Source organism: Cinclus cinclus, chromosome 11, assembly GCF_963662255.1.
Source record: "Cinclus cinclus chromosome 11, bCinCin1.1, whole genome shotgun sequence".
Lineage (NCBI taxonomy): Eukaryota > Metazoa > Chordata > Aves > Passeriformes > Cinclidae > Cinclus > Cinclus cinclus.
The window spans coordinates 16401187-16423285 of NC_085056.1; the positions used below are offsets into that span (position 1 = coordinate 16401187).

At 40.9% G+C, this 22099-nt stretch overlaps 1 protein-coding gene across 1 annotated transcript in view; it reads left to right on the forward strand.

The window, feature by feature from the left end:
* ADAMTS18 (ADAM metallopeptidase with thrombospondin type 1 motif 18) overlaps window positions 1–22099 on the forward strand; it is a 76803-nt gene that overhangs the window by 45586 nt on the left and 9118 nt on the right. The window contains exons 13-18 of the mRNA XM_062499652.1: window positions 881–1053; window positions 4691–4821; window positions 4967–5090; window positions 6191–6435; window positions 17029–17170; window positions 18382–18508. Coding sequence (XP_062355636.1) covers window positions 881–1053; window positions 4691–4821; window positions 4967–5090; window positions 6191–6435; window positions 17029–17170; window positions 18382–18508 — 942 coding nt within the window. The remainder of the gene's footprint in view (window positions 1–880; window positions 1054–4690; window positions 4822–4966; window positions 5091–6190; window positions 6436–17028; window positions 17171–18381; window positions 18509–22099) is intronic.

Consider the following 22099-nt stretch of genomic DNA (forward strand, 5'->3'; position numbering starts at 1 on the left):
TGCAAGAAATGTATAATACAACAAAGAGTTCTTAGAATTTGTTATTTTGAAGGCTTGGCTCAGTGCTTGCCAGATGTGTATCTGAGCATTGTGAAACTGCACAAATGGCATCAGTGAATTGCTAAGTTAAAAAGAGCAACTCTCGCATTTTACATTGTTTTACAATGTCTGTGCACAGATCAGATGGTTAAAAATGTAATATTCTGATAATGTGAGGTATGGGCAAAGTAATAGATTATGCTCTTTCCATTCTGGCCAAGATGAAGGGAAATGCCCATGTGAAGTTTGCTGAAGTGGACGTGACATGTTTAAAATTACCCCTGAATTCCAGAATTTTCCTAAAGCAGGACAACTATGCACAGTCCCTGTTTCCTCTGACTATTCAATAGCACATTTTTTTCAAAATTATTTACAAAATAAATGAACAAGCAAATGTAATCATTCATTCTCTTTTTGTTTGATCAGTGTTATGTTATCCTTTATTAACTCAATTGTGATAGGTAATTCTTTGCACATGTGCATTCCTTGGTTACAGCAGAGTAAAAATAGCTGTATAACAAGGTTGAACCCAGCCAGCACCAAATAGCCCTATAAATTCAAATTAGTGCAAACATGACTCACCTCTAGATGGTTGCATCTTTGCTGAGTCTGCAGTGATCCAAGTAGATAATTCATGTCAACTGCTTTGCTTGGTTTTGGGAACCATGAAAATTAATGGCCCATATATGAAATACTGATCTCCCAGGGCAGAACGTCCTCTCCTGCTCCCTGCATTCTCACACACGTGTAACATGCCAATCACACAAAAGGCAGATTTTGCAAAATCATCTTTTTCCTCTTTTTTCTGTTTTTTTTTCTTTTTTTTTTTTTTAATTGGTAGGCCGCAGTATGGTGGAAAGTTCTGCCAAGGTTCCAGTCGTGTTTATCAGCTTTGCAATAAGCAGCCTTGCCCAGCAGACAGCCTGGATTTCCGAGCCCTGCAATGTGCAGAGTACAACAGCAAACCCTTCCGGGGCTGGTTCTACAAGTGGAAGCCATACACCAAGGTGGAAGGTGAGAGTGGCCCTGCTCTCAGGGAGAGGGAGGGAGCTCGGGGTACCAATCCCCTGTGAGCTCTGAACACCAATTCCCCTGTGTGCTCTGAACACCAATTCCCCTGTGAGCTCTGAACACCAATTCCCCTGTGTGCTCTGAGCACCAATTCCCCTGTGTGCTCTGAGCACCAATTCCCCTGTGAGCTCTGAACACCAATTCCCCTGTGTGCTCTGAGCACCAATTCCCCTGTGTGCTCTGAACACCAATTCCCCTGTGTGCTCTGAGCACCAATTCCCCCCTGTGTGCTCTGAGCACCAATTCCCCTGTGAGCTCTGAGCACCAATTCCCCTGTGTGCTCTGAGCACCAATTCCCCTGTGTGCTCTGAACACCAATTCCCCTGTGTGCTCTGAGCACCAATTCCCCCCTGTGAGCTCTGAGCACCAATTCCCCTGTGAGCTCTGAGCACCAATTCCCCTGTGTGCTCTGAGCACCAATTCCCCTGTGTGCTCTGAACACCAATTCCCCTGTGTGCTCTGAGCACCAATTCCCCCCTGTGAGCTCTGAGCACCAATTCCCCTGTGAGCTCTGAGCACCAATTCCCCTGTGTGCTCTGAGCACCAATTCCCCCCTGTGAGCTCTGAGCACCAATTCCCCTGTGTGCTCTGAGCACCAATTCCCCTGTGTGCTCTGAACACCAATTCCCCTGTGTGCTCTGAGCACCAATTCCCCCCTGTGAGCTCTGAGCACCAATTCCCCCCTGTGTGCTCTGAGCACCAATTCCCCTGTGTGCTCTGAGCACCAATTCCCCCCGTGAGCTCTGAGCACCAATTCCCCCCTGTGTGCTCTGAGCACCAATTCCCCCCTGTGAGCTCTGAACACCAATTCCCCTGTGAGCTCTGAGCACCAATTCCCCCCTGTGAGCTCTGAGCACCAATTCCCCTGTGTGCTCTGAGCACCAATTCCCCCCGTGAGCTCTGAGCACCAATTCCCCCCTGTGTGCTCTGAGCACCAATTCCCCCCTGTGAGCTCTGAGCACCAATTCCCCTGTGTGCTCTGAACACCAATTCCCCTGTGTGCTCTGAACACCAATTCCCCTGTGTGCTCTGAACACCAATTCCCCTGTGTGCTCTGAGCACCAATTCCCCTGTGTGCTCTGAGCACCAATTCCCCTGTGAGCTCTGAACACCAATTCCCCTGTGTGCTCTGAGCACCAATTCCCCTGTGTGCTCTGAACACCAATTCCCCTGTGTGCTCTGAGCACCAATTCCCCCCTGTGAGCTCTGAGCACCAATTCCCCTGTGAGCTCTGAGCACCAATTCCCCTGTGTGCTCTGAGCACCAATTCCCCTGTGTGCTCTGAACACCAATTCCCCTGTGTGCTCTGAGCACCAATTCCCCCCTGTGAGCTCTGAGCACCAATTCCCCTGTGAGCTCTGAGCACCAATTCCCCTGTGTGCTCTGAGCACCAATTCCCCCCTGTGAGCTCTGAGCACCAATTCCCCTGTGTGCTCTGAGCACCAATTCCCCTGTGTGCTCTGAACACCAATTCCCCTGTGTGCTCTGAGCACCAATTCCCCCCTGTGAGCTCTGAGCACCAATTCCCCCCTGTGTGCTCTGAGCACCAATTCCCCTGTGTGCTCTGAACACCAATTCCCCTGTGTGCTCTGAGCACCAATTCCCCCCTGTGTGCTCTGAGCACCAATTCCCCTGTGAGCTCTGAGCACCAATTCCCCTGTGTGCTCTGAACACCAATTCCCCTGTGTGCTCTGAACACCAATTCCCCCCTGTGTGCTCTGAGCACCAATTCCCCTGTGAGCTCTGAGCACCAATTCCCCTGTGTGCTCTGAACACCAATTCCCCCGTGTGAGCAGATACAGCCTGGCTGTTTCTGTGTGTGATGTGTTTGCTCTCTGGCAGAGTTGGAGCCAGCCTCCTGTGTGATCCTGCCTGCATGGACATGCAGGATTGATTTGGGTTGGGAATTCGAGTCCTTGTCCTCACCGTGACTCCCTGCCTGTTGCTGCCCCTCTCTGCCCCATTTTATATTTCATATTGCTTAGTCTGAAACCCAAGCTAAACAATTTCCATGGAATTTTCAGCATGGGAATGTAAGCTTCCACAATAACACTACCAGAATCTTCCTTCTTTTGGAATGTTCTCAGATTTCGAAATGTAACAGTAAATCAACCTTTTGACTTTTCTGCTGGTATGGTCCCATGAGAAGTAGAAATGCAAACAGTGTACTGGCATACATTTTTTAAAGTCATCTTTTACTAAGAGATCTTTATCAAGTTCAGGTCTCAATAACTATTTCTGTTATTTTGCACAAATGTGTTTATTTTTACTTTATGCATCTTAATTTTGCAAATATTTTGAATCAGTATTTACTTTTATCAGGTAAAACAAATATGTTCTCCAGTTTGAAAACACTACTTGAATAAAAGTGTCTGAGTTTTCTCACATCATAGCTGCTTTGTTTAGCACATGTACAAATTTGGTTTTGATGATAATGCGTATAATTAAATAAATATACAAACATACATGTAACTTTTCTTTGTAGCATGATTATATTTTCTTCAAAAGTATTTTTGGGCATTTTTACGGGTATTTAAAAATGTTCTAACAGTCAGTGTGAACAGAGGAAAGAAATAATATGGTTTCACAGCATGTAGCAGTGGATGTTGTATAGTAGGGCAAAAAATACATCCTGTTTAATAGAAATTAAGGTGGCCTACATGGGTTTTAAAGGGAGGGGCTGTGCTTAGTAAGGGAGGAGTAAAATTAGGGATGAGGGGCATAATTTTCAAGAGCAAGATGTCCCCAAGTAATTCTGAAGTTGAAAATGCCATCCTTTCTCTCAGCTACTTTGTAAAAGCTCTCCCAAGATCTACATTTATAGTCCTGAAAGCATGATCTGGTTTTCAAAATTGCTACAGATGCTTTGCCTCTGTAGAAGGGACTACTGGAAATCCAGCTGCTGATTCAACAATAAAAGGATACTCTTTTGAATCCAGCTTCTTAAAAACTGTTTTATTTGTTGCACTTAAATTTATATTAAAACTCTGCATTTCAGCAGTTGTGATAATATTTACAATTTCATGACTGGCTTTGTCTATGCAGAATTAATCAGCCCTTTATAAGCATAACACACCACCCATGTGTAAGGAGACATTGGACAACGGTTGGGATTTGTTGGAGGAAAAATACTTTTGTTAGGGGGAAGTCTGGCTGCAGTTCTAGCTTTCAGCTGTACTGGTCATTTGTGCTTTCCCAAATTTTAAATAAACTTCAAATAAAATTTTTGCAGTCTCCCATTTCTCATAATAAAAATGGAATTTGAGCCTGTGAAGCAGTGGAACTGAAAGCAGGGTGCAGCAGCAGAGCTAAGGCAATGCTTCTGCATTCTTAATTCTTTGTGTGGACAAGCAAACCCACGTGTGCTTTTAAAAAAATTGAATATAAACTATTCCATTTAGCTATATTTCCATTTAGCTACATTCTGGTGTCCTAAGTTGTCACCAAGCACAGTTCATCCTTGTAGCTTATCTTCTAGAATACAGGAGAAAACAACAGCCAAGATGCTTTTTATCTCTTTAACACTGCAGGTCTGACAATAATTCTTTGTCTTGTGTGTGTTTGTTTGTTTTCTCCCCAGAGGAAGACAGATGTAAATTGTACTGCACAGCTGAAGACTTTGACTTTTTCTTCGCAATGTCCAGCAAAGTGAAGGATGGAACACTGTGTTCTCCAAATAATTATGATGTTTGTATTGATGGAATATGTGAAGTAAGATAAAATTAAGTTTTTTACAATACTAATGTCTATCTTTTTTTTTTTTAATAAGTGGGCAATTGACTCCTTTAGGGAAAATGCAGCTGTTTCTTCAAATTCCCTTTTGTCTGAGTCCTTCACTTGTGCCTTTTGGTTGCAGCAAGTAGGGTGTGATCATGGACTTGGTTCCAAAGCTGTGTTGGATGCTTGTGGAGTTTGTAAAGGAGATAATTCAACGTGCAAGTTCTTTAAAGGCCAATACTTGATCCAGCACAAAGCTAATGGTAAGAAGAACTGTTCCCCATGATCATCAACTCCCTGCTCTGCTGTGTCCCCATGTAATATATATGATTCCTTGCTCATTTGGGCAGTGGCTGAGGGTCCAGATGTGAGCTGAAAGTCACAGGGAGAGTGAGAGGAGAGTTCACATTTCTCGTGTTTCTTGGTAACAAGAAGGCTGTGAGCATAAGTCGTGGTCAGTTAAACAATCCTCTTGTTTCTTAAGCTACGTTTTCCCTTTACTGTGAATTTCCTCTTAAAAGAGATTTTGGGATTCAGGCAAGTGAAAAAATAGCTGTCAGCAGCTCTGACTGGGATGGGACTGTGGAACATATAAAAGGCCATACACAGCATAATGCCAAACATGACAGTATTTCCATGTCCATTTTCAAATTAAGTTGTCTGGAAGCTGTCCAGCTGTTTCAGTGGAAGATCCAGGCCCTGGGAGGTGGACTTTTCCTTAGTGGACTGTCACAGGTTTCTTGGGAAATAATCTCACTGTGCTGCAGTTTTTCAGGCATAAAATGCAGATAAGATTTCAGTACCCACAGAGGTATTTTGAGGATCTGTTTGCTGTTGGTCATAAGCCGTGTCCTTACTGAAGTAATATAGGCCAGGAAGTTGTCCAGGATGTAGTAATGCAGCCCTGGCTGGCAGCAGGGAGATCCTCTGGTATCCAGGGCTTTGTGAAGACTCTGCACCCCAGTGCACCTCACCTCAAAGCTCTTGTGGCTGGCATAGTACCTTCCAACTGCTGTAGGGAACTACAGGGAAAGCTCTACTGCAGCCACCATTAGAGTGTTCTGCATTTTCCTAAGGTGAACTTGCTTTTTCTTGCCTTTAATCAGAAGGAAAATTTTCAGGTATTGAAATACCTCAGACTTACTCTGATTGTAACTCTGTAGGCTGCAACACAGAGTTATTCTACTCATGGGGAGTAGGGGTGCTAAAATCAGAACTGGATTAAAATCAGAATGGAGTAACTTGGAGGGTCAGAACAGCCGTGTATCTCCTGAGCTGTGATAATTTTCAAACTGACTCAAGAGGATGAGCCAGCTCTGTGCATGTGCCAGCTGCCAACACGTTGCTCCTGCTCTCCTCACAGACTACTACGCGGTGGTGACGGTGCCGGCGGGCGCGCGCAGCATCCAGCTCCAGGAGATGCACATCTCCCCCAGCTACCTGGCTGTGCGCAGCCTGGCCAGCAAGTACTACCTGACAGGAGACTGGACAATCGACTGGCCAGGGAAGTTCCCTTTTGCTGGGACGGTTTTTGATTACCAACGCTCCTTCACCCATCCCGAGAGTCTCTATGCGGCAGGACCCACCAACGAGACGCTGGTCTTTGAAGTAAGCCTGGCTTCTGTTTGTTCTTGCCCTGATGTCCATTGCAGAATTGGTAATGACAGCCTCAGCTCTGCATTGGGGCTCTCAGAGAGATTAAAGAATAGTGTTGAGTCACGGTAGCGTTCAGACTTAATTGTGTGGTCATGAGGGATTGAAAGGACTTTCCTTGCTTTATCGAGCTCTGAAGTTTAGTAAACTGTCACAAACTCAGTGGAAAGGAAGGTGCATAAAACACCCTATAGCATAATTTCTGACTTGCACAGTGGTGGTGGAGATTATAAATGCCTCCCATACATGGCATGCAATGAAATCCAATAATGTAAAAAATAAAGGTGCCATTATGTCAATGCTTAATGGTTACAGGTTCAAATAATGCTTCTGAAACTGCAGGTGAGTGGAGCCATTTTCACATCCACCTTGGAATGCAGTGAAAATACCACACAGGTTCCTGTAGAATGAATTTCTTTTGGTTCAATTATTCTATTATATATGTTTATCTCACAATGAAATTTGTGTCACCTACTTTGTTTGCCAGATGTCCTGTGCTGAAACTATTGTAAACAGAAAGGAAACTTGCCACTTACATGGTTAGTTCAAGTTTTAACAATTTTGAAATTGGCCTCTGCTACTGCTGTTCTAAGAAAAATCTCCTTCTGCATTAGGTTGCTTAGCTAGATTTTCTTTTTAAATGCATCAGAACATCTGAGGGGCGATTTCTGGCTGAATCATTGAGGGCTTTGCTTCCTGTTAGCTCCATTAGTTTGCCTTCATTAGCTCTAGCAGGTCTTTGGCTTTGTAACTCAGCTGTTAAGTCTGCTTTGATGAATCCTTCCTTCCCTGTGAGAAGGAAGGATCGCTCCCCAGCAGGGATTCAGTTCCTTCCTGCTGTGCCCCCTGCCTGAGGCAGCATCCTGCTGTCCTTGCCCCCATCCCATATCCCAGTCTCTGGAATCCACCCCCGTGCCCAGCCTGGGCCTGTTAAACCAAGAAAGAGCAAGCACAGATTGGGACGTGAAGTATTTATTCTTCAAGTATTTATAATATATACGATATATATAAGTATATAGTATACAGTATATACTATAGTATAGTATATACTATATATATAGTATATAATATATATAAATATATAATAAGTATTTATTATTCAAATATTCTTGAAGTATTTATTGTTCAAGGGTTATTAAAACTTTCACAAATGTCCAGTGAAGTGTGCATTTGGAATACTGGAGAGCTTTGCTGCTCTTCCTGCTGGCTGAATAATGGACTGAAATGTGCCCTTAAGAACCACTGAAGGCCCTGCACCATGGGCTGGGTGAAGCTCTTTAGGGTGAACACAAGTTTTAGTGCAGGCAGTTTGACATGGGCTAAGGGTTTGTCTTTCCACAAATTGCTATCACAATTCACAGTGCCTTTTGCAGCATCTTTCTCCATTGAAGAGCTTTCATTTTGGTTATGTGTGCTCATAGGGATCTTCCTTTAGTCTGATCAGTTTTGCCTATAAGCTACAGACATGATCCCCTCTGTGCAAATCCCCTGCCTTACACCAAAACAACCACACTTAACAAATACATTAAGATGTTAAGCTGAACTCCCAGGAATCTTATTTGTCATAACCCAAAGTAGATTTGAGCTGTATTATTATGGAGCTGAAGCATGAATAATAAATCACCTACAGGAAGACTTGGCTGCATATCGTGCGCATACTTTGCAGAATAAGGATTAAAGAAGAGAAATTAATGCCAAATAGCACTTTTATTTTCATCCTTTCAAATTATGTTAAACAGTTTTATTAAGATGTAGCATTTAACTGGAGGCTGTTGCTCCTTTCAGAGCTTATTTAAGCTTCCCTTGTATTTTTATTGAAATACCTACACCAATGGCATTGGTAGCTGGGGATTCTAATGACTAAAAATATTATGTGTTCCCTAATTACACATAGCTATGAACTGGATTTAAGATGTTTTTTCTCCTTTAATAATTTAAGCAACATTCAACAAGCTGAATTCTGAAAAATGAGGCAGAATTTTCTGTCCAGAGATTGGCATTATTTATAACTTACCAGTAACTCTAAGAAGCAAAAATGCCAGAAAACGGAAGAAATATGTTTTGAGAAACATTGCTGAATGTCTACCTGCAGCTGTAATAGTGAAACAAACCTTGCTTCAGCTCTAAATACCAGAAACTGATAGCAGGTTGAAAAAAAAGGAGTGTTTAAGCATACTTCAGTATAGCTTCATTTTCAATTTTATCTCACCTATGATTTTCAAAGAAGCACACAAAACTGTCCTGTTGCAACTTTTCATCCAATTAATTTAGTTTTATATAAGATAGGGTTTTCCAGAGTTTAGACCTCAACTTCTTCCTGTAATATTTAGATTTTTTTAATTTTTATTTTTTTTTAATTAGGCTGTATCCAAGAGGTGTTTAATGCTTCTTTTCTAGATTAGGGCTGTTGTTTTTCTTCCAGAATAATTCAGTGTGAGTCCTTGTAAAATGGTGCACAGCAGGCATTGAGGACTCGGATAAATTGTATATATATATAATACAGGAGCTTTTATTATTCAGGTGGGCAGAAAATATAAGTTTTTGCAGCTCTATTTATTTCCATTCACGTATGACTGAATGCCAGATTAACACAGTTTGTACTCATTTCATTCTGCAGTTATAATTTTGGTAGATTTGTGCGATGGCTGAAATGGTCCAGGTTTTTACCTTTGTTTCTGCATGCAAAGCAGGCTGCAGGTATCCAGGAAGCTCAGGCTGTGCACATCCTCCGAGCAACATTCCCAGGAGAGGATGGGACCAGACAGGTCTGGCAAGTCGGTGCTCAAGGCAATCACTACCTTTGAAATGCAGTCATCCTCCAAAATATTTTCTTGAAAGAGACATCTGAAGCATGTATTGAGAGAGAAGAAGGAGATGCAAATAAAAAAAACCCCTTTAAATTTCTCAGTGTCTTGTACACCACAAGTTCAGCCTTGCAGTTCAATGAGATGTGTTGTATTTGTATTTTATTGCACAGTGTGTTCCTATGCCTCTGCTTTTCTGTCAGGCTTTTCAATAGTTCAGCTGAGCACATATCAATTCATCAGACATTGCAGTCCTCAACACTATATTCAAAAGTGGGTCAGAGACCAGAAAAAGACATAAGGTGCTTTTCTTATATTACCCTAGAATTTCACCAAACCTCCCTTCCATATCTGCACTTTTATATATTCTAGATATGTAATTATGGGAATGAATCATACAAAAAAGGACAAAGAGTAGTGACTCTGTAATTTAACTGGGTTGTGGGAGAGAAAGTACACACTGTAGTGGCCAGATATTTTCTGAAGAGGAGAACACTGTGAGATGAATGGGAAATTAATATATATGACTAGTATTTCCTGAGTACAACTGCTGGAAGAGTGAATGCATGATGAGGTTTTAGGATTCATAAGGATCCCTTCTGGATTGTTCAGGAACTGATTTCAGAGGGGGTGGGGAAGGGAAAACTCAGTAATCTGATGTCCTTCAGAATTTGTGTATCAGTGTCCTTCTGAAGTTAACATTACTGATAATTTTGATGATCGTGGTTTTTCAAAACCCAGTAAAAGCTGAAATGAAAAATATTCATAGATTCAGAAGACAGTCACTGAAATGGTTTAGATTCCATGAAATAATGGTCAGTGGTCAGAGGGGTAGAAATATGATAGATGCTAATCAGTGATAAGAACTTAATACCAGCTTTTGAAAATATAGGTTTTTTGTAGCATATTATTCTCATCTTAAATAGAAATCTGCTGGATTTTTTTTTTTAAATATAGCTGAATACCTTCAGCTCATTTATTTGTTATTTGGACCTAGGTAATCCACCTAGATAATCCAAGGTCAGTTCTTCCAGTTTAAAGACCTTTTCAGTGTTTTTATGCTAACTGAAAGATATTTAACTTGAGGATAAACAGTCAGTATATTTATCACTAATTATCTGGTTTTGCAAACAAGGACTGCCAGTGGGCAGCACCAGCTGCTGAAAATCCTTTGGAGGGGAACCCCCACAGGGCTCTGTCACATGTGGGGCTCACTGGGGACATTCATTTGGTGAAATATTCAGTCACCCTCCACAACTCGCTCAAATGCTGGGAAAGATTCTGAAAGGACACGAGAACCAAAACTTTATGTGGGCATGAAAAAGGCTGCATGGCCAGGGACTGAGGAACTAATTTAAAAACATGAGAGTTCTGTAGTTTTAAGTTCCATTCTATCAATAAGCAGATGAAGGAAGAATTGACTGATTTGAGAAGTCAAATACAACTGGAGAAAGCAAAGTTTTCCAGGATGAGACAGGATGACTATCCTCACTGATGATGAGTTTACCTCAAACTTGGTGAAACGTTAAATCAAGATTTTGTGACATCTTTGTGAAATAAAGAGAGTTTATTTTAACATCAATAAGTAACAGATGGAAAGGATCCTTTGTAAAGAGGCAGACATCCACAGGAAGAGAAGGTGAATGGAGCTTCAAGGCAGGAATATGTCTAATTAAATCCAGTAAATCACTTCCTCTTTATCAATAGGGGAAAACAGGAGAAGGGAGGCCAGGTGGAATGGCTTTACTGATGATGTAGCTGCCACTGGGAGAAGGCCAAGTTGCAGTTATAAAGGATTACATTTATTATTAGCTACTAGATGATAAATTTGTACTGATTTCCCCTGAAGAGAAAGTAGGCTAAAGAGACCCAAGATGTACTTATAAGATACAGATGTTGACTCAATACAATGGATAAAAGGGTTCTCCTGTAGTGAGGAGAGATTAGCTGGACAGCATCCCTGAAGGTTGTACATTTACCATGTGAACGGTGAAAAAATGGAACACAATAACAATGGAAGATAAATTTGAAACAGCTGAAGTAGAAATGAGATCATATAGGACCCTTTCAAGGATACTTTTTTTTCCTTTTAATGACCTTAGTGGACTTGAAAAACAGTAGTTTGTCATAAGCTTTTAGTTAGGACTGTGTTTAAAGTTATTTTAGAAGTATTGAAGAGATAAAACCCCTTTTGTTTTACGATTTGGCTTAAGTACCCAGTGGGTAATTCTTCCTCTACTGCTTTCCAAACAGGTGTTCTCCCACTTTCCTTTGAAGCCCCGGTGCTGCCACTGTCAAGGATCCCATCCAATAGCTGCCCATTCAGGACAACTGGCTACTTTTAAAACTTGTTTCAAACACTTTTCCACCAGAACCATATGCTGCATTCTTAGATATACCAGAATACATTCATAGAAGTCCATGGAATTAACCTTGTTTGAACAGAGAAATCAGAATGTGGCTTAGGATATTGGATGTTACAATTTTATTGAATAACATGTAGATCCCCAGTGGATGAGAACTGCAGGTCTCAAGCAGAGCACAGCCAGGCTTCACACAGACTTCTGTCTGCCCTCTCTGCAGATTGGTACATCCCCTAAAGAAATTATCAAAGACTTCCAAAGCATGGGAGTGACCCAGGAAGTGTAGATGATGTTTGCAATGCAGATGCAGCTTGAAGATGCAGATCAAGGGCACTGTGGATGCTGGGATGTGGATGCTGGGATTCAGCATTTGGGCTTATGCCCATTTTGTGAATTGGGCACATGCAGAATGCGTGCAGATGAAAATAGTCCTTTTTACCTGGATGTTTTTCTCTGTGTTCAGCTTCACTCTGATTGTAAGTGATTTGTAAATGTCTGTTGGTCCTCCACAGAGATAACAAGTCTTTTTTCAGCATGCTGCAAGCCAGGCGTTAGTATTCTTTCCTAAACATTGAATAAAACATTGTGGAAAGAATAAGAACTTCGCTTGTACCAATTAATCTCTCTTAATTCAGCTTGCTGCAAGTGAATTCACATGCACATCTTACAATAAAGAAATACTGGAAAGCACCAAGTCAGTCATAACCAGGCAATGTAAGTAGACTCTTTAAAAATTTGACTTGCAAAATAGAGTATTATATTGGAAACTTAGGATGGCCATGAGAGAAAAAAATCTCAAACAAAGGAGCAGATGCACAGCTAGTTTAGAGAATTTATTGGTTTAGCTTTCACATCAAAATTAGCAGCAAAAGGAAAAGGTTCTTTACTCAGGAGAGTTCAATTTATCCATTGTTTTAACATTTTGTGCCATAAGCTAAAGCCACAGTTCTTTTCCTTCGGAATAGATCCAGCAGATTCCAGCCATAGAGCCTGTGGTTTTCGAACTCAAGAAGCTGTAAATTTTATAACTTTGCGCCCTGCGGTCAGAGCTGCTGAGTGTTGTGTCTGAAGTCAGGTGGTTGGTGTGTTAAAGGTAGACATTAAACAGTTCTGTTGAGGAACTGGAAATGTTTAAGGAGGTTGTTTGCCAGCTGTAAATTTGGGAGCAAATGCCAGTTGGCTGAAAAGAGTCTGGAATGCATCCAGTTAAGTAGACTAGCACTGGAGGTCTTTCCAAATTTGTAGGTCTGATAACTTGGCTGAATATGCAGACTTCAGTTATTGGGTTGTTAAGAAGGGGCTTTATAATGAATGCTTGAAAATACGATAGAAAACTTTTTATATGCTCGTTACTTTGGCAAAACTGCAGCTTTGTAATAGTATTGCATTCCTGGTGAAAACTCGGTCAGACATTATACATCGTGTTCAGCTGAGTGCCAGGGACTTCAAAGCATATGTTCTTTTGTGCCCTGTAATATTTTTGCCTGCAATACTGTTTCACAGTTTGATTTTGCCCTTTTTCTGCATAGCTGGGGTGATACAGGAGGAGAGACACCAGACAGCGTTGCAGCCCCTGCCTGGTAATCGTTCCCTCTCGTAGCCTGCTGGGTGGGAAGGGGCTTTGGATGCTGGCCAGGAAATGGAGAGGAAGTTCCCTTCTCCTGCCTGCTAGAATTGTGGCTACTTCCCAGCGTGCAAGGAAGGGGTGTAGCCCAAGCTCTGAAAATGTGTATGGCCCAGCTTGCCTGGTGTGCAGGATTTACCCCCAGGCGCTCACCCGGCTGCAGCTGCGAGCTCCCTGCTCGGATGTGTGGCTGATCTCTGAAGGGATGCGTTCTCGTGAGTCGTGTTCTGACTCGCCCCAGACCATCCCATTCACTCTGCTCAAGCACCAGCAGAATATTGCTGTAACAGGAGTAAATCTGCCACCCTTACCTTCTCATCCTCCCCCTTTCCTGTTCTGAGCTCTGTGTTCAGAATGCATTCCATCTGTTCCTTGCCTCCACTGTCACAGAGAGCACTTTCAGAAGACAAATGTTCAGTCTAATATTTCAAGATATTTTTATTAGAAAAGTTTTAAACTTTGATGCTTTTTGGCCACTGGCGCAGCACAGCATTATGACAGTTGTCAGAATCAAATGAGATGAGGACTAACCTTTACATGAGGTTTTGTGGTATGGACAAAACCTCCTTCTCCTTTGACACAACCTGTTAAAAGGCCAGACAGAATTTCAGCCTCTGCACTTGAAGGAGCACAGAGCACCTACTGAAATGGGAGAAAGTGTTTCTGGCTGCCTAAGATGCAGACATCTGTGCTAATAGCTTAGACCTGGAGGATGAGTAAATGTAAATTAAAATATTTTGAGGTCTGGTCTGTAAGAAGAACTAGGGAAGGCATCGTTTTAAATGAAGAATAGTATTAGAGGGCTCAGTTCTTACTTCAGTTAACACACTGCATTTTTTTTCTGGAGCTTTATGCTTCAGATATTTGTCTCAATTTGTCCTTGAGGGAAGAAGAGTAGAGTGAGCACATTATTTCAACCTGTTTTATCTGTAATGCCAGTGGACTTGTGGTTCAATATTCAAACTCTAGAACAGCTGTTTTAACAGTTGGACTTTTTGCTGTCAGCAGTCTGATAGATTTGTAAAACTAAAAATGTTACTTTGGCAAAATTGCAACTTTGCAGTAGTATTGTATTCCTGATGAAAACTTGGTCGAACATTATAAATCCTGTATTCCATTCAGAAGAGATGTTTTCCTTCATTTGAAGGGGCTGTTAAATCTTATCACATTTACATCAAATAATGATGAACAACCAAGGGAAAAAGAAAAGTCCTGAAAAAGGTTACACTGGGAATGGTTTGAATAGAGAACAGCGAATAGGGCACAGAAGCACACACTGAGGAAGGAGCCTAAAGTGAAATCTAGAAGCTTTGTGAGATGCTCATTAGTGAGCCCCGTGTGCTGGGAGCACTGGGCACTGTGGAGGTTTCCTAGGGAGCCAGGAAGAGATCCTGAGATCTGGGGTGTACCTGTGCAGGGCAGAGGAGCTGCACAGCAGTCTCAGTTCTCATCTTTCCTAATTTCTGAGTATTCAGATTTAATCCTGTTCTTGTAAAATAGTTGTGATATATACTTGCATGTATGACTCACCCCTAAAGCAGATCTGGTAATCCTACTTCTGCGAAGAATTTCCATTCAAAATAGAGCTCAGTAATCACTCTCAGATCTATTTCTTCCATAACCTCGCAGGTATTCTAAGATGCTCATGAATTAAGCTTGGATGGCTGAAAAAATTCACATGAAGCACTGGATTTACCTGTGCTTGAAGGAGTTCCTAATCTGAATCCTCCCAGGAGAAGGCACATACTCTACAATTCCTTTGGAAGTATTTGCCTTTTGCAACCCTAATTTCTGCATTCTCAGTTTGGATCATTATTGAGGTTCCCTGACTGAAATAAAATCTTTGGCTACTAAGAATGGAAATTATAGCATCCGTTTTTCTTTCTTCTAGAAAAGTAAACACTCTGCAGTCCAGATCCTTTAATGTATTCCACATTATTGAGCTGCAGGTCATGTAAATTTGGTCTGAATTTTCACTGTCATGGGCAATTTCTATTTTCCAATAAGCATATTTTCAGAATGCCTTAAAACCCTTGGCTACATTTCAAAATGTTATTATACTCCTTGGTCTTAAACAACATAAATGCTAGTTTGTTGCTATTTTTTGAAACCACTCTCTACAGAGATCAGTTCTACTTGTATGGATTACTTAAGTGCTCAGGTCAGACATTATGTAAACTTCACTGATATTAATATTTTGAATGTTTTGAACGGCAATTATTAACACAGACTTGAATTGTACTTGAAATGCTAATGCTTATCAAAAAGCATATTTAGGAACTGAGGTTAACTGCACCTGCTCTTTATGTTACTGTGACACGTTCCACATTGGTGAAGAGTTAAAGCTCTTTAGAGCTCTGTAACTGTAAACTCCCACACTGTTTCTACTAAGTGCGCATATAAATGCACTTTGCTGCCAAAAGTTTCTACAATAAATGTTGTTAAGTAGAAATTTCTCCCAAAATTTAGGTATGTGTCAGATGTTCATGCATCTTGCAGAGATTATAATTCAGTCTTGAAATGAATACAGTGAATGAAAACTGCAGTATAATTCACCACTAAAATAGTACACCCTCGAGAGCTGGGCTCCCTGAGTTAAATGACAGAGATTGTTATTATAGTCAGTAATCACACTTTCTATAAATTTTCTAACACATTATACTGAAATAGTGAATAAAAGATTTTTCCAATAATTTTTGCCTCTGTAGCCACCCAAGGACAGGTTCTCTCCTGCACTGAAGCTTTATCAGCTTCAACCACCATGAGAAAAATTCCTGCTGAGGGTCTTACATAGAAAATTTATCACCAGTGAGCACAGAAAAGAACTTTTTACAAGGAAGAGATTTGTGTTTTATACCCTCAGCCTCAAGAGCTGAGGAAGCCATCTCCAGCCCTACAGCCATGCTGCTGCTTTGCTCAAGCTTCTGCCAGGAAAGCACTGGAGTCCTGCTCGGTGGGCAGAGGCTTCCTCTGTGCTAGATGTTGCATATAGGTAACACCTTTCAAAGGAAGGCCAGGTAAATCACAGCTCAGGCCCGTTACTTTGGCTGAGCAGAAAAGGGCTGTGGGAAAGAGTCTCAGTTCTGAACAAGTTATGTTCACATCCCGCTGTGTGGTGGCTGGTTGAACGATGTTTGCTGTGATTTAAAACTCCGTCACTGAAAATGGGCTAACTGCTGAAAAAGGCCTGGTTTTTGCATTAAAGGCTCTCTCCTTGGCACTGCCTGGGCACTCTGCATCACTATGGACTCTCACCCACAGCTAGAAGGACCAGCCTGGACTTTGCTTAGTAAAGAGAGGAGGTGTCTCCGATGCCCAGATCCCAAATCCAGCCCCTGCCAGTGGCTCCCAGTGAGTGCAGGGACTCGCTGGGTCAGGGTCAGGGTCAGGGTCAGGGTCAGGGTCAGGGTCAGGGCAGTGCAGGAGGCTCTGGGGGTGATGTTCCACCTCTGCTGAAGGCAGTGCTGCTTCTCTGACCCTGTCAGATGCCTGATTTTCAGGAGGGGACTGTGTTTCTAAACCCACTCTTACAGACCTGCAGGTGTTGGTCCAGGCAATGCTTGGTGTTTAGGAATTGCTTTGATGGTCTTTCCTTTGGGTTTCCATAAAATTCTCTCACAAGCATGCTGTGTGTCCATATATTTTGTGTGTATCTTATTTAGTTAATCTTCCTTTAGACTGACAGAAACCTTTTTTTTTACCTCCTTCCCACCTTTTGTTAAAAAAAAAAAAACAAACCCCAAATATCCCTCTACAGATCCTGTTACAAGGCAAAAATCCTGGGATTTCTTGGGAATATACATTTGCCAAAACCAGCATTGAAAACAAGACATCTGTCAGAAAACACAGCTACTCCTGGGTGACAGTGCAGTCTGAGTGCTCAGTGACCTGTGGTGGTGGTAGGTGACTTTCTCATTGCCAAGCCTATTCTTTTTCTTTTTTTGTTTTCCTATTTTTTTAAAGCATCTCAAATCTTTTTGGCTGCCTTTAATTTTGCAAATATATATTGATACATACAGGGGGTTACACTGAACACCTGATGCTTGCTTTTTTTTTTTTACCTGATAACTTAGAACACAGAGGAAATAACTTGGTATTGCCTTTAGAGAAAAAAATATTCATGACAGTGAGTCAGACTTTTATGTTTAGGTCAACTCATATGCATATCATATCTTTCTGTTGAAGTAATGTGGAAATTCATTGTGCACTTTGATTTCCTCTTTTTTTGCACAGACATCTATTTGATTTTATAAATCCTGCATGTTTTGTCAGTGAAAGTAAATTTGGGCTGTAATGAAAGCAAAAAGCTGGCATGTGGGAAGTCTTTAATACCAAAGGATTCAACTGGGCACTGAAGGAAATGTTCCTGTATTGGCAAAAAGTTCAGGTGAAGTTCAGGAGTACCTTGCTGATGCATTGTCAGAAGTTCACAGCACGTCAGTTAATGGTTTATGGAAGAATGACCCACCAGGAGCATTGCAGCCATAAAATATGACAGCTGTATTTTCTTCCTTCCCTTTAAAAGGTTGCAGCATGGATATAAAAATGATGAAAACGGTCTTGTTTCCAAATTTGATTCACTGTGCCCAATGAACCATGTGTGAAGTGAATGTTACATATCAGTTAAAAGATAAATTTATAAAATCACTAGAGGCATTTCTGTAATTGCCCTGCTTCTGGCACTTGATTGAGTCTAAGGTACAGGTACATGCACAACTCTGCAGTCTGTAGAGATTCACTGTAAAAAGTTTACAGAATGCTGATTTATGGTTTTCAAATGTGTGAGGAGGGCTCTATGCAAGCACTGCTAGTGTCTGGAGGGAATTAGGATTTGAATAATTACTAATTTTTGCTGGGGGAGCAGTCTGCAAATCAGTTGTTTATAGCCAAAATATTTTATCTGACTTCTGTAGTATCTGTGGTGCAGAGAAGGAAATCAATGTTAAAAACATGTTGCCACATAAACCCATATATTATTTAGTTCAAGTCAGTGCATTTGTAGCAAGGATGTGTTTAGACTTGTTTAGTTAAAATTGTTCCCTAGTACTTTTTTCTCTTACATTTTGAATACAGGTTTATTACAGAGTATTCTTTTCCAATACTTCCACAGGACACATTACAGCAAAAGCAATTTGTTTGGAAGATCATCGTGCACGAGTCAACATCTCCTTTTGTGGCCCAAGAACAAAGCCTTTAACTGAAACAAAACTGTGCAACACACATCCCTGCCCAGCCTAGTAAGTTCTCTGGGGTTTTGTGCCTGCTGGAATTGTTTTCCTGCTGGATGAGCCCCTCGTGCTCTGTAAACAGGAACCAGGAATTGTTTAAGATGTTCTGCCCAAGGCTCCCAGTGGGGTTTTGGGTCTGATGTCTTAAGCAAGGGCTGCTGAGGGCTCTGTCCCCATGCTGGGGTGACACAGGGCAAACCCAGCTTTCTCAGGGGTTCCTGCTGCCACCTTTGCTTGTCTTGAATCACTGAGCCCATTTCCTGAGTGAAGTGCTACACCCTGTGTGGAAGCTCAGCCCCGTGACTCACATTCCACATATTAGGTTAAAAGAGTCTTGTGCAGTGGAATTGGTGATTTTTGGACAAAATGTCCAAAGTATTGTGATGCCAGGAAAAGGATTATCTGAACCAAATGAGTTGTCAACAAAGACAACAATTTTGTGGTGCCCACAAAAATATATATGAAGGCATTGCCTTTGTGAACAATCTTATTTTCTAAAAGATGTAAGAAAGGCGAGATGCAAAGAAAGACATTGACATATGGATAAACACTTAGAACCCAGCTGGTCTAAAAAATCAATTTAAAAACCAGGGGATTTACACTGATTTATAGTATCTGAAGTAGGGGTCCTTTGGGGAAAAAAGAAGTTGTGTGCTCATATAATTAAACAGAGTATTATGTGGCTTAGTGTATAAATAGATAGATTAAAGGACACAGTGTCCATCTTTATTCTGCTGGTTATTTCACTTTTGTATTCCTGACTTTGCAACCTCAGTATTATTTTTATTTCATATTAAAGATCAGAAAAGCTGTATTATGTCAGACAAGATATTAAAACCTGCAGAACAGGAGATTTTTTAAAGGAATATGTTGAAAAAATTAAGAGTGTTTCAGTCAGTGGGAAGTAAATATACTTGAAGGTGCATTGAAGCAGAAGAAATGGAGGAAGGGTCCACACCTGGCATCATCTGCTGGTTTTACTCTGGGGTGATAAAAGCAACAGTAAAAGCAGTTGGTTAAGCCTGCTCCCATATTTCATAAAATATCCCATTTAATGATGCTTAATAGGAAGCATTCCTCTTCCCCCCCAGTCTAGGAGAGGATGGTGGGGTAAAGCAAAAAGGTGCATATGTTCTGCAGTGACTTTGGTTTTATGTAAAAATCCATACCTTGCAATATGTTGAACATACTGAAAAACAGTCCAGTAATAGTTTGGAATTTCCTGCAAATTTAAAGAGTGCAGCAGAGTACATAAAACCCAAATGCCAAATTACACACTATGACCACAAAACGATAGAGATAAGGTTTAAATAATGGTACCTTGTGACATGAGAGCCACATGTTACTGCTTCAGCAGTTTCTTTAGACTGCGTTTAGCCACATGGTTTTCTCAATACCAGTTTGAAGTAATCTTTGTAGCCAAACACAATCTTTTCCACTTCTCTTCTGCCAGGACTATTTTTATCCAATGATAAAATATAAAATATATAGAAATATACTGTCTGTGATGTCTCCAGGAGTCTGTCTAAGCTTTCTGCTTACCTTTGTTTTGATGTGGCATCATTATGCTATAAAGCTCCACCCAAATCAGATTTATTTATATTGGCCACACACAAAATTTCTATTTCTGATAGCCTGAGATCCTGATGTATTTTGAACATCCACTGATACATATTTACTGTGAAAATGCTGAATATCCATTTTGACACACAGTACAATGTTTTCATACTGAAATCACAGTTATTCTATAATTTACTACTTTAAAACAAAATTAATGAGTTGAACCCTAAAAGGAGTACAAAAAGAAAAGATGCAAAAGTCCCAAGCACCTCTAGGGAAAAACTGTTCAACTCACTAATTAATTATTCTTAAAATCCTTAGATATATTAAAGCATGGAGGTTCTACATGTAGGACCATGCCTTTAAATTAACAGGTTGCCATTCAGCTGAGTGAAAATGTGCCAGGATATCTCTGCTGAGGAATCTACCCAGAAACTCACAGCTTGTAATATTTCCCATAAACCCAAGACTGCCAACAGAAGAAAAAAAAAAAAAAAAAAAAGGTAGGATAAATAAATACCTTGGAGGAAACAAAAGAATGTTTAATAGCCAGCAAATAAATCAAACCCAAATGCACCAGGCAGAACAGTCAGGAGAAGGAGGTGACAGATGAGATACAAGTTTGTCAGTTTGGGGACTCCAGACTTGTAAAGGACAGTGAGGAATAATTTCTGCATAAGAACAAAGGCTGATTAGTCTGAATGGGACCAAACTACTGTCCCACACAGAAAGGCACCAGCACTGCACACTGCTGCTGTTGGATTTCAGAGCTGCTAAATCTGGTCATAATTATTTAGTTATTTGAACTAATGAAAGATACTCTTGGATCACAGTCCAGATAATCTTGGAAAATGGAAGTTTACTAGAGGACATTGAAGTAGGTTTACTGCCCTCTCCTCTGTGAAGGGGGGAGCTTTCTGGGCAGTTACGGTGAATAAAATCTTAAGATGGACTCTTTTGGTCACTCCACCAATGACCATTGTCAGAAACATCAAGACAAACTAATTACAAGTTGTAAAATGGATTAAAACTCTTCTCTCAGAAATCGTAGTTCAGTGGCCCAAATATTTATAAATCAGACAAAAAGGAGACTTCTGATGTGTTCCGGAATTACATAACGGCTGACTTTTCACATTAATATTTCTTTGTCCTTAAATTAGTGCCTTTTGCATTTCTCAGTATTTTTGGCAGTTCCTGAAGTTGCTAGACACTGAGAGCTGGGATTTTTTCTAATTCCCAAAGACTTTTTTTTAAAAAAATGGCTTTTTACAAATTTTTTACAAATTAAAATTAAGTTTGTTTTTCAGGCAGCTGTGAATAGACAGGCAAATGGGATGCTGTGCATCTTTCACACAGGACAGAAAAAGCTTTCTTGTCATTAAAACTGTATGTAAGCAGCTATTCCAGAGGTCACAGAATTGATGCTGTGAGAAACTGTGGAAGCAGGATAGGCCAAGTGGTCAGATGTAAGACAAGAACCTTTTCCATTATATAAATTAATAAAAAAAATGTCAAATTGTTTAAAAATCTTCAGTTTAATTTCAGTGCTGAGTCTTTGAATAACAGTTTTCAATGACTAATCATTTAGCCATTCATATTTTTTTCTGCTTTTTTACTTCTGTTTTCCTATCTGGCTGTGATTATGGTCTCACATTGGAAGCCTTTGAGGCAAGACACTGGGTTGCACGTTTGCAAAAGTGTCCCACATGGCCTGGGGACCCACTCAGAGCTTCAAGAATAGAAATAGTGAGCAGCTCCTGGCATTTCACAATTGAACTTAGCCCAAGCAATTGGCAATAACCCCTCAGACTTTGTGTCACTTGAGGGACATGACGTGTAAACTGCAGCATCCCTACGCCTGAGCACACATTGCCCAACAGCTTGTGCTGGTTAAATTGCTGCTGTTTTATTTAGATTCTGCATCAACTGTCTGCCAGATTTATTAGTCTGAGGATATGTAAATCATTGAGTCAGAGAATCATAAAGTCACAGCATGCTTTGGGTTGGAATGGACCTCAAAGCTCATCCCATCCCACCCCT